The following is an 18092-nucleotide window of genomic DNA, read 5'->3' on the forward strand; positions in this document are numbered from 1 at the left end:
ATTTGTACTTTAATAGTTATGTAATTAAGAATGCAGAACAGATTGTATTTGAGAATTTTCAATGTGGAAAATATGCTGTTTTGTATCATAAACCTAATGGAATTAAATGAAGTAAATCAAATAACTTTCCATAATTAAGTCATTAGCTTTCAATATTTTAATCAAAATGTTATCTATAAAGGTTGTTTATAATTATTTGAATTGTAATATAATTTGATAAATTGAGCTTCTTAATTCTCTCTATTGCCAGCTCAGTTTTCAAAACTCTTGAGCAAAAGTTTCACAAGTCGAATAAATATCAAAAACCACATTGACATAGTTTTAAATTTAACTAAACCTAGATAAATAGCAAAGTTTGTTTTTCAATAAAACAGAATTACTTTCTGTAATGATACATTTGACATCATATACTTTTATTATCATAATTTCATTCTTTATGTTATTTCTTCTTTCTGTCCTTGATAGATAAAATTTTAGTGATCAACTCCTAAAATTTAAACATATTTATATCTCTTCTAAAGTTTTAAATAAATATCATTAAACCTCCATTTTATACAAAGCACAAATCCACACTACACTTGATAAAAATTATCTTATATGAACCTCTCTGTACAATGTACATCTATGCTTTTATGCATGCATATATTTCTACTAAAATTTCTGTTAATAGCATTCTGTACTATGTAGTCTTTATTTACTAATTTATATACTCTATTAGAAAGAATGCCTCATTAAAAGATAATATTGCTTCCATTATTTATATTACATACTAACACTGGTATGGAAATTATATATTATGGGATAGAAAGGTAGCACAACATCTAGGCCACTAGCCTTGCATTTGGATAACCCAGATTCATTTCAGGGTACATGGTACCCTGAGTCTTGCTGAGTCTTGCTAGGAGAAATTTCTGAGTGCAGAGTGAGGATTGAGACCTTAACATCTTCAGAAGTACCCTGCCCCCTAAAAAAAAACAAAATGAAAATAGTACATTAGAATTGTATTGAATATGATTGTAGTGGCTAATTCTTACTTACTCATAAGTGAATCACTACTTTGTAGAGTAATCATTAGTAATGACAACATTTTCTTCTGCTTTTTTTGTACTATTTTTGTCTCCTTAGTACTATTCTGTGACTCCTAATATACTAATATTTATATATATTTTTTAAAGAAACATGCTATAGTGTATATATAATTACTACAAATTTTTGCAATATTTATTTTTGGATGATGTGAGTCTTACTATTTTTTCTTTTGAAAATAATAAATTTACCATTGTAAAGATTTATATAAGTAAAATCTGCCTTCCATTATTTACTATTTCTATCAAATTTACTCTTACTCTGAGAAACAATTGTCAATAGCTCATCAATTCCTCCTGCAATAAGTATTTCTTCAAAAAATAATTTTCTTGTCCTTTTACAGTCTTTAAAAATGCAGAAAATGAGAGAAGTAGATAATTTTGAGAGGATTAGATAATAGCAAAGTATTGAAATTAACTCATCAATCTAACACTTTATTCTTTTTATTAGTTATTGACTTCCTTAGCGTGATTCTTTTTATAAAAATGCAAATATTCTTGGAGAAATGATTAACTATTTTCTTATCAAGAATGCCTCGTCTTATAACCTTTAGTTGAAAAGAACCTTGCCATAAGTCAGGCAATATTTTTTTTTTGTAGAGGAGAGAGTGCTGGGAACAGTATATCATAATCTTTAATGAAAATAGAGGAGAATATGACTTGTCTGTAGAAATGAGAGAAAGACTTGGAAAATGCATGTGGAAATTTGATACTTTTGCATGAGGTGAATGAATGTGGATAAAACTATATCATTTTTAAAGTGCTCCTGTTCTCAGTAAGTTCCTCAGATTAGGTCATAATATTTTTTCATTTGTGTGTAAATATTTCTTTTTTTTGCATGTAAATATTTCTAATTATAAAATTATCTCAGAATTTAGCATTATTTTCTAAGTGAATTAATATACAAATCTTTTAAACATATTTTATGCAAAACAACTTTTTGATAAGAATTTAGCACTGTCCTCCCGTTGTTCATCGATTTGCTTGAGCGGACCCAGTAATGTCTCCATTGTGAGACTTGTTGTTACTATGTTTGGCATATCATCATAGGTAGTTTGCCAATCTTTGCTGTGCTGGCGATATAATCTCGGTAGCTTGCCGGGCTCTCCAAGAAGGGCAGAGGAATAGAACTCGGGTCCGCCAGGCCAGCCGTTTTCAAGACAAATGCCCTACCACTGTGCTATCACTCCAGCCCATTAGAAGAACTATCTTATATTAATAGAAATAGAATAGGCATATTTATGCACATTTTTTAGTGTCATGACTTCTTTATTTATGCAATGAAAAGTTATCACTCTTAACAAGTACAAGACATGTTACTAACATAACTTGATCAACAAAATGAGGGGTGGAATGATAGTACAGCAGGTAGGTGCTGGCCTAGCATGTGGTCTACTTGGGATCAAACTGTAGCACCCGGGAAAGTTCTCTGAGCCTCACCAGAAGAAATCCTAGTATGCAGAGTCTGAGTAAGCCCTGAGTGAGCATGACTGGGTGTGAAACCAAAACAAAACAAACAAAAAAATAAACAAAAACATTTGAATCTTAGTTATTTGAAAGGGTCAAGACTTTTACCAGAATTTCTAACTCAATTGTTTTAATTTAATTTAATTTTTATAAAGTTGTTCACAATAATTGATTATATTCAATATTCCAACACCTATCCCACCACCATTACTCAATCCCACCACCATATTTCAAATTGTTCCATCCAATCCCCAAAGTTGCTCCAAAAGCAGGATGTACATAATTTATTTTGTATTCTTTGCTATGAATAATCCACTAACGATAATCAGAAAAAGTTTCCTTAGAGGAAAGTGTGCAAAGATTGCTGTATCACGCTAGAGCCATTAAGTCCTTGCAAAGGGTATGAGATGTCACATAGCTGCAAATGCTGCAGGAATGCTCAGGTTTTAAACAGAGTGATACACCTAGAATCAGGTTGTTTTTTTTTTTTTTGCCAATTACTTCTTTAATAGATCAGTTTTTTGACATAATAATGATTTTGGATTCTGGAGGCAAGTCTGTGTTGTGTTGCTCTCTTCCTCTTCCGAGGATTATTTGTGAGTCCCTGGATCATGGTCATTAATGAGTTTATATGGCATCAGAGGCAGTTTGTGGACGAGACTGCCAGACTACTGAAGCACAGGGAGATGGAGGGAGGTTGCCCATTCATGACCCCGTGTGAGCCTGAAGATTTCAGCCACAAGCCTGCATACCTGCGTTTTTTCAGCAGATTCACTCATGAATGATGCTCATATGAGCCTGTGGTGACTGATCTTGAGCATGGTGGCGATTGAGTTCTGGGATTTTTCGGCTTCCGGGGCTTGTTGGGGCAGGTGGGGGACTCACTGAGACAGCCTGTCAGGAGGTCTAGAGACATCTCTGCAGCATACTGCTTTCTTCTGAGGTTTTTTTTTTGTGAGTCTGCTAACTCAATTTTTTATCTTCCAAAACTATTTATTTCTTTGTTAAACACAAAATTGTCTATCCCAATTTGAGTAACATTATATCTCTTGAATGTTTGAAATGTACGCATTGCATAGATACATAGCTGCAGAATACATAATTTTGAGTTATGGAAATAGCGCACTAAAAATGTTAAAATGTTCTGCAGGTTTGTGAAGCTGGAAATCATTTCATCAATGTGGTGCTGTCTCATTCTAAACACACTGGTTAGTATTTTTTTCTTATTTGTCTGGAATAAATTATGTTAATATTAATTTTAAAAGCATTAAATAAACAATTTGAGAAGGAAAAAATCATGTTTAAAATACTTGAAATGCTTAATTCCTTTTTTTATGACTTTTCCCCAAATATTTTGTCACATATCTTAATAATGGTTTCTCTAAAATAAAATTCATGTGAATGCAAGCATGTGCACACTCACCCACCACGAGACACACACAGGCACAGACACACACGAATGTGAAAAATAAACCTACAATTAATGAGTACAGCAGCCCAGAGAGACAGTGATGAAGGCAGGGTGTTTGTTTTGACTGCAGCTGACCCAAGTTGGGTCCTCAGTAATCCATATTGTCCCAGATCCCACCAGTAGTCCAAGATTGATCCCTGGATGCAGAGCCAAGATAATCTCTGATAACTCACTGCTACCACCTACTGCCCCCACAAACATGTAGAGCAGTATGAAACTTGTTGAAGAATATTCAGAATCCTAGTTATTCTCAATCTTGAACAAGCTTACAAAGAACTGATACAATTTCACCGATTTCACTCTATTTCTACTTATTTATTAAACTGTATTCTAATTTACTTATTAATTTTACAAATTAAGTAAGACTTAAGTAGCAATGCCTGGTAAAGAATTTTGAATTTAACAGTAAGCTAAATATGGCTTTAAAAAACTTTTAGAATCTTCTTAAGTTACATTTTTTTCCAATTGTTTTACTCAAGTTCTGTGTAAACACACAAAAAGGACAGGCAAGGGGGACAGCAGCGGCCTATCTCTCCCGCCACCCGCGTTCAATAGTCTCAGGCCGTTTCCCCACTCCACGGAGGTCGATGGTGATGGTCAGGAGGAGGAAGGAAACGAGGGCCAAGCTGGTTGGTCTTAGCAGCAGTTTATTTCATGGAAGAGATGTATGTCATGGAGGCCCCAGGATCTCTCAAGCACGTGCGCCTTTGTTCTCTCAGCTTCTGTCCTCAGTCCCATCTTCCCAGGTTCTCTGAAGCACGGGTCCCCCAGAGAGCCCTGAAATCTCCCTTATATAGATCGTAGTACCTCTAAAGGGCACAATATAGTGATGTCATCAAAAGGAGTTACAGAAGAACATTGAGGCAGCAAACCATACATTGCTTCTTTATATCCACAGGCCAGTAATCCTGGCCTCACCTTTTACAAGCTACAAGCACTTGGATTAGCACAACAAAGACCAGTCTGCTAGAGTTTGGAATCTACATCTCCAAGATCAGCCTGCCTGGAGCCAGGCATCTCAGCCCAAAGATCAGGCCTGGCTTAGCACCTGCGATCTGCATACCTAAGACCAGCTAGGTTCCTGTGAGATAAGGGAAACTGCCTCAATATACTGAAATCATTTACTGAAGGCAGTTTGAAGGGGAGAAAGGTTCATTCAAAGTCTCATTCAAGCTAGTCAAGACACACAGGAAAACTGCTTCTAGGACAGATCAACCCACCCTAGAACACATTTCCCTGTATGTGTTTCTCCTCTCCTTGTCCGACCAACATATAAGCATACATAAAATAAATCATTTTGTATGGACACAGTAAGAAATACTTTGAGCTTATAGAATTGCTCTCCTAGGGCCATCTCAATCTCAGACTACAGTGCTCAGGTCAGATAGGCTTTCCTATTCTTAGCAGCAGGGTCCTAGTCTCGTCTTTACTTTTGGATCATGACAGCATTTGCCTATGATCAAACTCTTAACCTATAGTTAAGGATTGTGGCACCTTGGCCTGGCCCATCGTGATGCCAGGGTAGCACATAACTTACCGGCTTGCCCTGGTTCCATCCAGTCCCACGTGGGGACCCTGCTTTTGAGGTGCTAGGAAGTGAGGGCAACTGAGGCTTAAATTGAGAAAGCAGATGCCCGAGATAATAATATTCAAAGCCAATTAAATCCTAAGTTATAAAGCATAATATTGTCTTCCTGTATCTATACAAAAAGGTCATTGTATTAAGGTAAACTATTCAAAAGACATAAGGAGAGGAGAAAGGCAATATTAACTTACAGTACAGCTTCAGTGTCTAAGAAGGATGAGGCCTTACAAATTGGTTGGGGAAAAGAGCACAAAGAAGTAGTTACAAACAAAGTAATGGAAATGACTCAGGAGCACTGTGATGGGTGCAACCTGATAAACCTAAGCTCTGTGTACTCCAACAAAGTTCATTCATAGATAGAGATATACAACTACTTATTGCATATGGGTCACTATTGTAATTTTAAATAGTAATGAATAATTTATGGAAATCATACCTGATAATATAGATGCATTAAACTTTTCAAATGTGTTTTAATGTTTGATAGAATTTCTTAAGGTCTCATCATTTACACATTTCTTGTAGACTGATGAAATGTATGAAACAATATCTGAAAATAATTGTTGCTTATAATATAATTCAAAGAAACTATTAGAATATTTATAAGCATATTAAAAGCTCTGATTCAGTTCATTATACAATATAAAATTGTAATAACTACTTAATATTTTAAGATTTGTGACCATAAATTAGATAAGCAGACATATAGACATATGAAATAATTATAATGTCTTAAAAATACAATTTCTCTCAACTAAATAGAAATATAATATCAGCAAAATGTCTTGTGGTTTGTTGCCTTTATTTTTACTAGAGTAATACACTTCATTAAGAGGTTGGCTATTGCTTTTATCAGGATCAAATTCATAAAACTACTGAATCATTCTTGGAGTAGATGTCTGGTAGTCATGTTAAGTACAGAATCAAAATACAATACAATACTGTTAACACAGTGAAACACTGGTAAAGTTACAATATTTTATATTTGATCTGGGCTCTAACAAAGAGATGACTTTTAAGATTCCTCATCTATCTGAATAAGGTGACATTATTTAAAAATGTTCATCGTATTTCCAAGTCCCTCATGACTTTGACGCTAGATTTTTCTTCAAAATTTGAGACTTTCTTTGTTTCATATATTTTTTAGTTCAGTCCAAACTTTATCTTGTTTTGTAAAAGCTCTTGAGAAATTAGATGCCAATCTAATCTCTCCTTTATTAATTTACTTGCTTTTGCCTGCAGACTCTGAAAGCTTTTTCTTTTATCACTAACAGCCATTAATGTAGGATGTGTTTCACATTTGATAAGTCTGCCAGTTTTCAGGGGATCAATTGCTGTCTTTCAGCAGGTTGATTCATTGATTTATTTATTTTAGTTCTAAATATAAAAATGCTATTGATTTTATGGTTGAATATGGTAGATAAAGGAATTGCTATACATATCACATTGTTATACATATTTATATTTGTCTTTGAGTTATACATCTATTCTTTCTACTTTTGTATTTTGGGGTTAGAGTTATTTTTATTTCTCTATTTAAGCCACCATGTTTGGAAGCCAGACAAATAATACCTGTGATAGGGTGTTTATCTTGTACATGCAACCTGAGTTTGATTTGCAGCATCCCATATGATCCCCCAAACACCACCAGGAGTAATTCCTGAGTGCAGAGATAAGAGTAACTCCTGAGAATTGCTATGTGTAGCCCCCCAAACAAAACAACCATAATAATGACACCATATTTATTAAATATCCCACACCTGGTTATACTAGATTATGTACTTAATGAGATTATTTAAAAAAATTTTTCTTGAATACTATATACTATTTTTGTATTCTGTTTATATATATTTATTTTGATTTTTTAGTTTCTTAATGGTGATGTTCTTTGGTGCTTGCCAATACATGTGTGTCTGTGCCTCATTAAAAATTGGGGGAGTGTTTTTACCAAATATTAGAAGATTCTCACATTCTACTTAATTTTGATAGATCCTTATGTAAATATAGGCCAATTTTGTTCTTTCATAAGGGTATGTATTGCATTTGAAGAAAAATAACAAATGTTTTATAGATTGGATGACTGATGTAAAAATCTCTATAAAATACTATTTTGGAATGAAGGAGAGGGACTTTTTTTAATGATTACTGTGTTTATGAACTCTTAATTCTATGATTCTGGAACCCTAACTTCTTTCTCTTTCCTTCTAAGTCTTAGGTCGTGCCATCTGGTCTCTCTCTGTACATAGTCTCCTCCTAGAAGCAATATGTTCCCTGACAAAAAGCACTGTAATCAATGCTGAAATTTCAAAACACTTTAGTTCGGTATCTACAGTCACCTATGTTTGACCTCATTTATCATGTCTCAGACAGTTTTTTTCAAAGTAGAAACTCCTTTTCTGGTCATCAGTTTAGAAATCTCCATTCACAGTCATCCCTTTTCCTTATATAAAGTATTTATCCAGCTAGCTGCCTCTGCGTGGCCTCTGAGTCACCAATGTATTTGTATTTCTTTAATGATAGATTAATTGAGCTTGAAAAAAAAAACCGAGTTGAATACATTTAGTAAATCGTCTTTTTGAAATATTATTGATAAAATAAACATGGGGCTGGAGTGATAGCACAGTGGTAGGGCGTTTGCCTTGCACACGGCCGCCCTGACTCAGCCAGGTTCGATTCCTCCACCCTTCTCAGAGAGACCAGCAAGCTACTGAGAGTGTATTTGCCACACAGCAAAGCCTGGCAAGCTCCTCGTGAGGTATTCGATATGCCAAACACAGTAACAACCAGTCTCATAATGGAGACATTACTGGGCCCGCTCAAGCAAATTGATGAACAATGGGAGGACAGTGACAGTGAAAATAAACATGACTGTCTCATCTAACAAGTAGAATTTTAGACAAGGTATTGTGTAAAAAAAGTAGACTTTTAATTTTTTTAACAGAAAAAAGTAAAGGGTTTTAGAGAGAGAATATAGGGAATAGGGCACACAGGGCCAATCCAGGTTTCATCAGGATCACCACATATGATCCCCTGAGCACCACAAAGGAGTCATCTCTGAGGACAGAGCCAGGAATAACACCTGAGCACAACTTGATGTGGTCCCCAAAACAATAAAACAAAATAAGCAAAAAACATAAAAAAGGGAAAAAGAGAAAAGGAGAAAAGTGAAATAGGAGGATAATAAATTTATTTAAAAAAACAGAAAAGGTCATTTTAGGTAAAGCTATTGCCCCTTATGAGAGGGCAGGGAAGACTATATTCCAGTATGTTCTATTTATAGGTTTAAATTTATGTTTTCTTTTAAAAACTGTATCCTTTATGTTTGTTTTGGGGTCACATGCATGTTGCTCAGGACTTACTCCTGGCTCGGTGCTTAGAAATCAGTCCTAGTGGGGGTTTTGGGGGAGCATAGGAGTGTTGAAGATCAAACCCAAACTAGCCGATTTCAAAATAAATACTCTACCCATGGAAATACCTCTCAATACCCCCCACCCAAACAATAAGGTAACAGTGTATCATGGAGAATCTATATGAGTGGCTCAAATATTAAAAGGTAAGGTAAAGGCCCTCCCGTTGTTCGTCGATTTGCTCGAGCGGGCCCAGTAACGTCTCCATTGGAGACTTTGTTGTTACTGTGTCTGGCATATCGAATATGTCACGGGAAGCTTGCCAGGCTCTACCGTGCGGGCGAGATACTCTCGGTAGCTTCAAATATTATATGAATCATTACATTTTTGTAATTCTAACTCAGATGTAAAAGAAGGAAAGAAAATTATTCATAAATATTGTCTCTTTTTCTGAAAAAAGTTTTTGAATAGCCTTTTCAGAATAGATGTTGTACAATAAATGACTTTGGCATCAAGTTAGTAATTGATTCTATTGTTTCCACACCTTCCCCAAGGACACTGTTGGAATAAATGAGGACCCACTTCAGTTTTTACTTGGAGAAGGCAATTGCAGGCCAGTCCAGCAAAGGCCACAACTGGTCTACATGCAAGTCTTCTTACTTTTCAGGGCTGGCAGCTTGTTCCTACCACCCAGGAATCTGGAACCCAGAGGAACCCCAGAACTTGAATTTGGATAAGATTTTACCCTTTAGGGTCAGAGGAAGATTAGTGCTTGAACGTAACCTGGGCATCAGTTTGTTGTCTAGTTCACACATACACAGAAAATTAAGCATGAAGAAGAAAGCAAAAATACATTCCTCGGGAATGGGTTGGTCACTGTCCAGGGCTAGTGGCACACTACTCTGCATTGGGATACAGATCACAGAGAGTGATCTAACTAAAGTGAAAAATATTTATGACGGGTTTGGGCTAATATAGTATGATCTAGGTATTGGAATCATACATATTAAAATAATATACTTGGTTACACACATATATATTATTTGCATCTATGCTATAGATGGAATGTGAGCCAATATGGATTTGTGCCTTAATGAAGGCAAGACTGATATCAGGGTCAGGATCCTCACGCTGTTCAAGTACTAGTAAATAGGAAAAACTAGCTTTTCTGACTTTCCTTATGATCACAATCTGGCAACTATGAATGTCAATGGTTCTACCGAGAATCAATGGTAGTGAACACAAACATTAGTGCTCATCCTTCCTAAAAGACACTTCCTAAAAGCTCAAATGCAGGCATGCTTTCCCTCAAACTTGATAGCTCTGAGCAATCCTACCCTCTCATCAGGAATTTTTATTAACACAGTAGTTTTGTTTTGTTTTTCTATAAGAACCACACCCAGCGGTGCTCTGTGCTTCTTTCTCTGTACTCAGGGAACACTCTCAGTGGGTTGGGGGGACCATATGGGGTTCTGGGGATAGAATCCAGGTCAGCCATGTGCAAGACAAGTAAGTGCCCTACTTGCTGTGCTACTGCTCGGGCCCCTCCTTCATTAGTTTTAATTTCCTGTGCTATCTCTCTTTCATATCATAATAAGTGGTGCTTCATTACCACTTTATAGTTACTCTTCAATGTTAGAAGTTTGGACATTTAGATTGGTAACAGCTTTATCTATATTGGCGAGAATCAATGGTAGTGAACACAAACATTAGTGCTCATCCTTCCTAAAAGACACCATTTGCACACCCATTTATCAGCATAGGAGCAATTCATTATGAATCCTGCATTACAGTGGTCAGCTGTCATACACGATTCTTATTTTCTACTTCCTATGCATTTTCTCACAGATATTTTCTCTTAGGCATTCACATGTGTTATGAAGATCTTCACACTTTGTATCTGCTCTTAAATGTATTGACAGTCTTATATCCTGAATTGTTTGTTCATTTGGTTTGATGTTAACTATATCATAGACTTTGATATGTTTCTTTTAAAACCAGTAATTCTACTCTTTGGAATAATTCTCTACTGAGTTTTGGAGCCTCACATGTTACTAAAATGTTCCTGCCACGTATACAGTTACATATAGTAAACATCACTGAGTGAAACTCAGAGGTTTTCTGTTTTGTTTTGTTTTGTTTCAGGAAAGATAAGTGTGGCTAGGCTTGTGGTATAAGAAGATGTCTTGGTTGAACCATGGGAGAGGACATGATTGACAGGGATAACTTCTAAATCAATATACCCGTAAACACATTTTTCTAACATGGTTTAATGTTATGATGCCTTTTACATTGTATAGGATATTGCTAGTACATTTAGTACATTCTTAGTACACTTTATCTAAACTAATAGCTCTAACAGAATTTATATTATAATAGATAGTAATGGCCTTATGGTCACTTGAAGTACCTAGGGTAGGGTCTCTAGCTTATCTCTATTCCATAGGATGAAAGGACCAATTTATCACAGAGATATAATTTTCCACCAAAAATGTCTTGGCTTTCAACATTCCAACGATTCCATTGTTGCTTGAATAATTTCCATGCATTCTATTTTGCTGCCATTAATAAGTTGTATATAGATTACATGAATATAAAGCTCAAATGCAGGCATGCTTTCCCTCAAACTTGATAGCTCTGCAATTTTCTGCTTTGCAGCTTTGCCTTACTTTAATATTGCTGATTTGTGCACTAAATGATATAGTTCAATTTCCTATTATTTAATAGGATTCCTCCATAGCTGTATGAAGAGGTCCTCTACAAATCTTTCCAAGTGGCCACTTCACATGATTATCAACCAATTGGCTGATAATTCAATATGAATCAATGATGAGGTACTGCTCAGGCCTCTGGTGATAGGTATCTATTAATTCAATGTGCCTGTACCACATTTTTCTACATGTTTCACACTGATTTTGCAATTTCCACAACATAAAGGTAAAAAAGGTAAAGGCCCTCCCGTTGATCATCGATTTGCTCGAGCGGGCCCAGTAACGTCTCCATTGGAGACTTTGTTGTTACTGTGTCTGGCATATCGAATACTCTCGGTAGCTTGCCGGGCTCTCCGAGAGGGGCGGAGGAATCGAACTCGGGTCGGCCATAGTTGGCCGCTTGTAAGGCGAACGCCCTACCCGCTGTGCTATCGCTCCAGCCCTCAACATATTCCAACAATTCCACAACATAATGAAGTATATGTACATTTTAATACATGTAGTACATCTTATCTATCTCATACTATACCAGTGGTACTTTGGGTCACCAGGTCCCTCGAGGGCTAACTCTGGTGACTCATAGGAACTATGTGGTACCAAGATTGAACAAGGGTCAGTCGTATATGCTGTAACCCATCTACTATCTTTTAGGTCCCGTTCCTTTTGAATGGTGGAAAAGTTTAATTTCAGTGATTTATGTTTTATTGTGAGCCATAGTTTTGAGGATGTGCCTAGGTATAGATATAGGTAGTATAGGTTATAGTATAGATATAGTTATAGATATAGATATATAGATATAGATGTATATAGTATAGATATGGGTAGTATAGGTATAGGTAGTAGTATGTTTGAACCATGTAAACGGGGCAATAACATAAAATTATCAGTATCAAACTGCATTTTCTTCTCTTTTCAAGTATCCTGAGACTCAAATCATACATACATTCTGTTTACATTAGCTGATTTTTTTTCTTTTTTTACTGGATCACACAGGTTCATTGAGGCACGTTCATCCTCTTTCCTCCCTCCCCCCATTAGACAGAGAATATGATCAAGTAGTTTATGATATTATGTAACTACTGTGATATCCCAAGAGGGAAGATGGAAAATATCTTACACGGGAAATCTTGTATCATATTGATTTAAGTATTACTTTTGTACAAGAGAATATGCCAGTATTTCAAAGAATAGGACGGGCACCGACTTCTGTAGTCTCGGGTAGTCAAAAAACTCTCTATAATCCAATATTTGTGGATAATGTTTAGAATCAGCAGACATTCTTTGAATTGGAGTCGTGCATTTTTTAGACCTTGACAATTCTCACAGTTATGCTTTGGACTTTGTCTTTGATTTCTCTAACTTTTGCTCAACGTAGAGGATTAGAGTCTTTTTGTATGATGTCAAGTAGATATTCTAGCCTTAAGCTGACACTTAAGTTTTAATCATTAATTTCAGTGATATCTGATTTTGTCAAGAACACTGATAATGACCATCACTTAATGGACAAAATGGGGTATTCCATTATGTTACAAAATATACTACTGTAAAATACACTACTTGGATTGTTTTATTATAATTGACTAGTTATCTTATACTACTACCTAACATCAATGATGGAGTACTTATTGCAGATTTATTGAATAATGGCATTAAATTGGTCATTCATGTCTAAAATGCCATTTCAGTATCTGTTTTTGGACAGATTCCTCAATATCATCTGTAGCTATTTCAGTTTTCTGGGTGTAGTAACCTAAATATGATTATAACTAATGGCAGCTATGATCATTTTAAAAGTATCTCTCTCTATGTAGAAAGTATACTTTCCTGTGTCACAGAATATATTATTTATTTAACCTAATACCTGCTGGAGTTTAATATTCATAAATCAGAGGTTTAGCTCATATTTTCCTGACAATTTTCCACTTTTGTAATTCAAAAATTATATGTTCCTCAATTACTCTTTGAAAGTGAGTGTAGCACTGTAGCACTATCCTCTCCTTATTTATCGATTTACTCGAGTGGGCCCAGTAACATCTCCATTGTGAGACTTGTTACTGTGTTTGGCATATCAACTATGTCATGGGGAGCTTGCCAGGCTTTGCCATGCAGGCAAAAAACTCTCGGTAGCTTGCTGGGCTCTCTGAGAGGGGCAGAGGAATCAAACTCAGGTCGGCCAGGTCGGCTGCGTGCAAAGGCTTACCTGCTGTGCTTACCCCCTTACCTTACCTGCTGTGCTGTGGCTCCAGCCCGAAAGTGATTGTATGAATATGAAATAAAGGTGCTAGAGATTTAGTTCAGAGATAGAGAGTACATGACCCTAGATTTTATCTCAACTCCAAAATCTACCCACCAGTACCAAATAATTTAATATGAAAGTTACCAAGAGAATCTACAATATTAAATGTAATACATGTGTATCCTTGTCTTAAAATGAGCAGTGCATGAAATCTATATATTACTGAATTTAATTTTACTTTGATATTTTAAAAATAGTAACAATTTTGGAAATAACAGACTGACATTTCATTATGACTTTAGAGTTATAACTAAAAGAGATTACTTGATATGTTATTTGATTAAATCTAACTATAGAGAAGAAACTGTAATCTTATAATTCGGTATTTATTTTTACAAATGTCACAGCTCAAAGATCAACTTGAAATCATTATAAATTTATCTAAAATGCTTCTTGGAAAAACTTCAAAGGCAAAATATAGCTAACAAATATCGAGTGACAATATGCTAAGTATAATGAGAGCTGTAAATAACAATCCTGATTGCTGAGCAGAAATAATTTATGTGTGATTTTTGAATATTAATACACTGATAGTCACTGTAATCCTCTTATGTGAGATTTTCACACATTTTTTTTCTGGTATAAATGACATTCTTTATAAAATTCCCTTTGGATTTCCATTAATTTAATACAAAGCAAGGTTTAAAGTACTTAATACATTCCAATAAATGTATCTTCTTTGAAACTGATAGAGAATAGAAAATTATATAAATTTGGTAAAGAAAGTCATTGGTCACAATAAGCAACAACTATTATGACATGAAAAATAAAGTTAACTTAAGATTTTACTTAAAAACCTTAAGTAAATGATTTTTATTACACTGCATTATGCAGACAAAGACATTGTCTGAGTGTAAAAAGTTTTCTTCCTCAGTTGAAAGAGAACATTAAAATCAGATTCTTTTAAAGATGGCGGCCGCATGGGAGCCTTGTGGAGAGCAGGTATGAGCCGGGGGTGTGGGGGCAACTAAAACCTCATGGGACGGGGGGCATTCTGGTCCGTCGTTTACGCCCTACCGAGGCCACCAGTTGCCCCCCACGAGCGGCTCTCCGGCACGGCCACGGCCCCAGAAGCACAGGACTTAATGCAGAACCCAGCAGCTTGGAGCAGAAAAGTGAACAGACTATGCATTAATCCAGGCCATCATGTCTGCCTGGAGGGGAAAGGGTGTTGCCCCATTCACCCTCTCCTCTCTGGAAAGAAAGATGGCGTCCACATGGGTGCCTTATGGAGAGGAGGTGTGAGCCGGGGGTGTGGGGGCGACTAAAACCTCATGGGAAGGGGGTGTTCCGGTCCGTCCTTCACGCCCTACCGAGGCCACCAGTTGCCCCCCATGAGCGGCTCTCCAGCACGGCCACGACTCCAGAGCACAGAAACCAATCTCTTAATTATCTGACTCTCAGTAGAAATACTTCCAGGGTTAATTAGTAAAATAGCAGAACTCCAAAACGAACATTTAATTCTTGAACCCAGCTGTAGAAAGCAAATCACTTCACAATGCTTTTTCAGCATGTCTGATTTGGGGGGAGGGGGTAAACTCTAAATAATAGTGGTGCATCTTTTATTGAAACAATGAATCTAATCAAAGCAGATAGAGTGTTAACTAGAATTCATCTGCCTCGCAGGCATTGGGAGGGGTGGGGGTGGGGTTTTATTGGGGTTCTTCATGGTAAAAAATAAGTATTGGTAAAGGGAAAGGTGTTTGATATTTGCATGACTGAGACCTAAACCTGAAAGCTTTGTAACTTTTCCCACAGTGATTCAATAAATAAATAAATTATTTTTAAAAAATCAGATTCTTTTAAGTAATTTGTGAATTAAAAATATATTATGGTACTTTATGTAGTATCTCAAATATGTCACAGGTAAGTACTTTAAATAATTGCATATTTATTATATGACCATATTTACAGTATTTAACAGAATTGACACTTTGTTTTCTTTTCTAAAAGGAAATAATGCCTGCTTTCCAAGTCCAAATTACAACCCCTTCACATGGATTTTAGTTCTGGTTTCATGTCCTAACTATACCTATGAGGTAAGCTATCTTTATGTAAATAAACTGCACTTAATCATAGGATGAGTACATATTCATGTTTATTATAGATTAATACTTTTATTATGTATATGTGTGTTTTACATATGGGCATAAGATCAGATATATAGATTATGGCATATACAATTATTAGTAAAGAAATTTAGAATTTTTGCCTTGTTATATGCTCTGAGTCACAACCAATGGTACTCAGGGTTTACTACTGGTTCTGTGTTTAGGGATCATTCTTGGTAAGGTTCAGAGAACCCCAGGAGATGCCTGGGATTGAATCAGGTAGGCCTCAAGCAAGGGCAAATGAGTTATTCCTTACATTATCTCTTAAACCAATTTGAAATTTTGGTGAATGGTGTGATGATGTGGACAAACCCAAGACTTCACACATGCAACACAAATCCTCTACTCCTGAGTTATATACTGAGCATAAAATTTGGAATATCTCAAAAATTGTCCCACAGAAAATTTCAAAAAAATGCTTCTAAATATATGTTGCAAGAAATTTAATACATCTAAACAATGATTTATTATCTTGCTGTAAAATGTTTTAGGATTAAAGAGATAGTACAACAGTGAATCTAGAAATAGTACAGGAGTAAAGCACTTTGTATGTGGCCGATCCTGGTTAGCTGATCCCTGCATTATGTATCATTCCCACACACCATCTGTTGTGGTGCAGAGCCAAGAGTAAGTCCTGATCTGGGTTTGGCCTCAAGACCAACCAAACAGAAGTAAAGAAAAATAAAATTTCATATTATTATCAAAGTGTTTTTTTAAAAAGTTTTTCCATGTTTAAATTATTTTAGTGTTATCTTATGGAGTTGTTTATTCCATATTTAAAAATCATTTTTGAGGAATGCTTATCTTTCTATAATTTTTATATTGCTTTGTGAAGTTCCCAATTTTCTACTTGACTATATAAAGTAAAGTAAAGGCCCTCCTGTTGATCATCGATTTGCTCGAGCAGGTCCAGTAACGTCTCCATTGGAGACTTTGTTGTTACTGTGTTTGACATATCGAGTACGTCACGGGGAGCTTGCCAGGCTCTGCCATGCGGGCGAGATACTCTCGGTAGCTTGCCGGGCTCTCCGAGAGGGGCGGAGGAATCGAACTTGGGTCGGCCATGTTGGCTGCGTGCAAGGCAAATGCCCTACCGCTGTGCTATCGCTCCATATATAAAAATAAATACTATACTATTTAAAGATGTTTATTTGTTTATGTTTTATTTAACAGATTGGATCTTGGATTAGTTTCACAGTCATGACACAGACACTGCCAGGTAATAAAGGAGGTTTATTCAAAACAAAGAAAAGTAAATACACATTTTGGAGGAGTTGTTTATGAGAACAAGTTGTCATAATACTAAAATCAGATGTGTTTGCAAAGGATTTTATACTTTCATTTACATTTTTATTTTAAATATGTCAGTGGTTTAAAAGTATATCCAACATTATTTTCTTTGTATTTCTATGCAATATAGCTTAATCCAACAAGCCGAATTAAATGTGTTTATTTAACAAAGAGCCTTTGTTATGTAGTGCTAATAATGCACTTTGCTTGAACACTTTTGATGTGCACACAAATAAATATACTGTGTCATCAAGCGTCTGAGTTCTGTAAATGGAGACAGGGAAAATAAATGTATAACATTTTAGTGCTGAGCATTTTGACATACATAAGGAAACTACATTGCAAAGAATTTACTGAACTAGAAGGGATATATGTAATACCCATTTTAAGTATTGTAGTTGTTAGTTGTAAAAAGTGTACAAAAGTTTTGTGTCACAATGTTGATGTATTTGTATAGAAGTATATTCTATGAAGATAGAAATTATTATTGAAAAAGTTAGGATCAAATTTCCTTGCTATGTAGTATAATGGAGTAGTGGAATGTCAAAAATATGGAATTTTTTATGTCTAGTATTCTTTCTATGTTAAGTCAGCCATGCAATCAATACCCATAGAACCTATTATGGCACATACAAATAAGAATAAAGAAAATTTATGGAGAATTATGAACAATATTTTGGGGCTAAACATGATAGTATTGCTATGTAAATTAATTTAGCTATAAGTAAT

General features: G+C 35.5%; 1 protein-coding gene across 1 annotated transcript in view; it reads left to right on the top strand.

Moving 5' to 3' along the window:
* The window catches only part of TECRL (trans-2,3-enoyl-CoA reductase like), a 75386-nt gene that overhangs the window by 55767 nt on the left and 1527 nt on the right, over positions 1-18092 (top strand). The window contains exons 9-11 of the mRNA XM_056111321.1: positions 3703-3760; positions 15916-16001; positions 17247-17292. Of these exons, the coding sequence (XP_055967296.1) occupies positions 3703-3760; positions 15916-16001; positions 17247-17292 (190 nt within the window). The remainder of the gene's footprint in view (positions 1-3702; positions 3761-15915; positions 16002-17246; positions 17293-18092) is intronic.

The sequence above is a fragment of the Sorex fumeus genome, unplaced genomic scaffold (genome assembly GCF_029834395.1).
Source record: "Sorex fumeus unplaced genomic scaffold, SorFum_2.1 ptg000013l, whole genome shotgun sequence".
Classification (NCBI taxonomy): Eukaryota; Metazoa; Chordata; class Mammalia; order Eulipotyphla; family Soricidae; genus Sorex; species Sorex fumeus.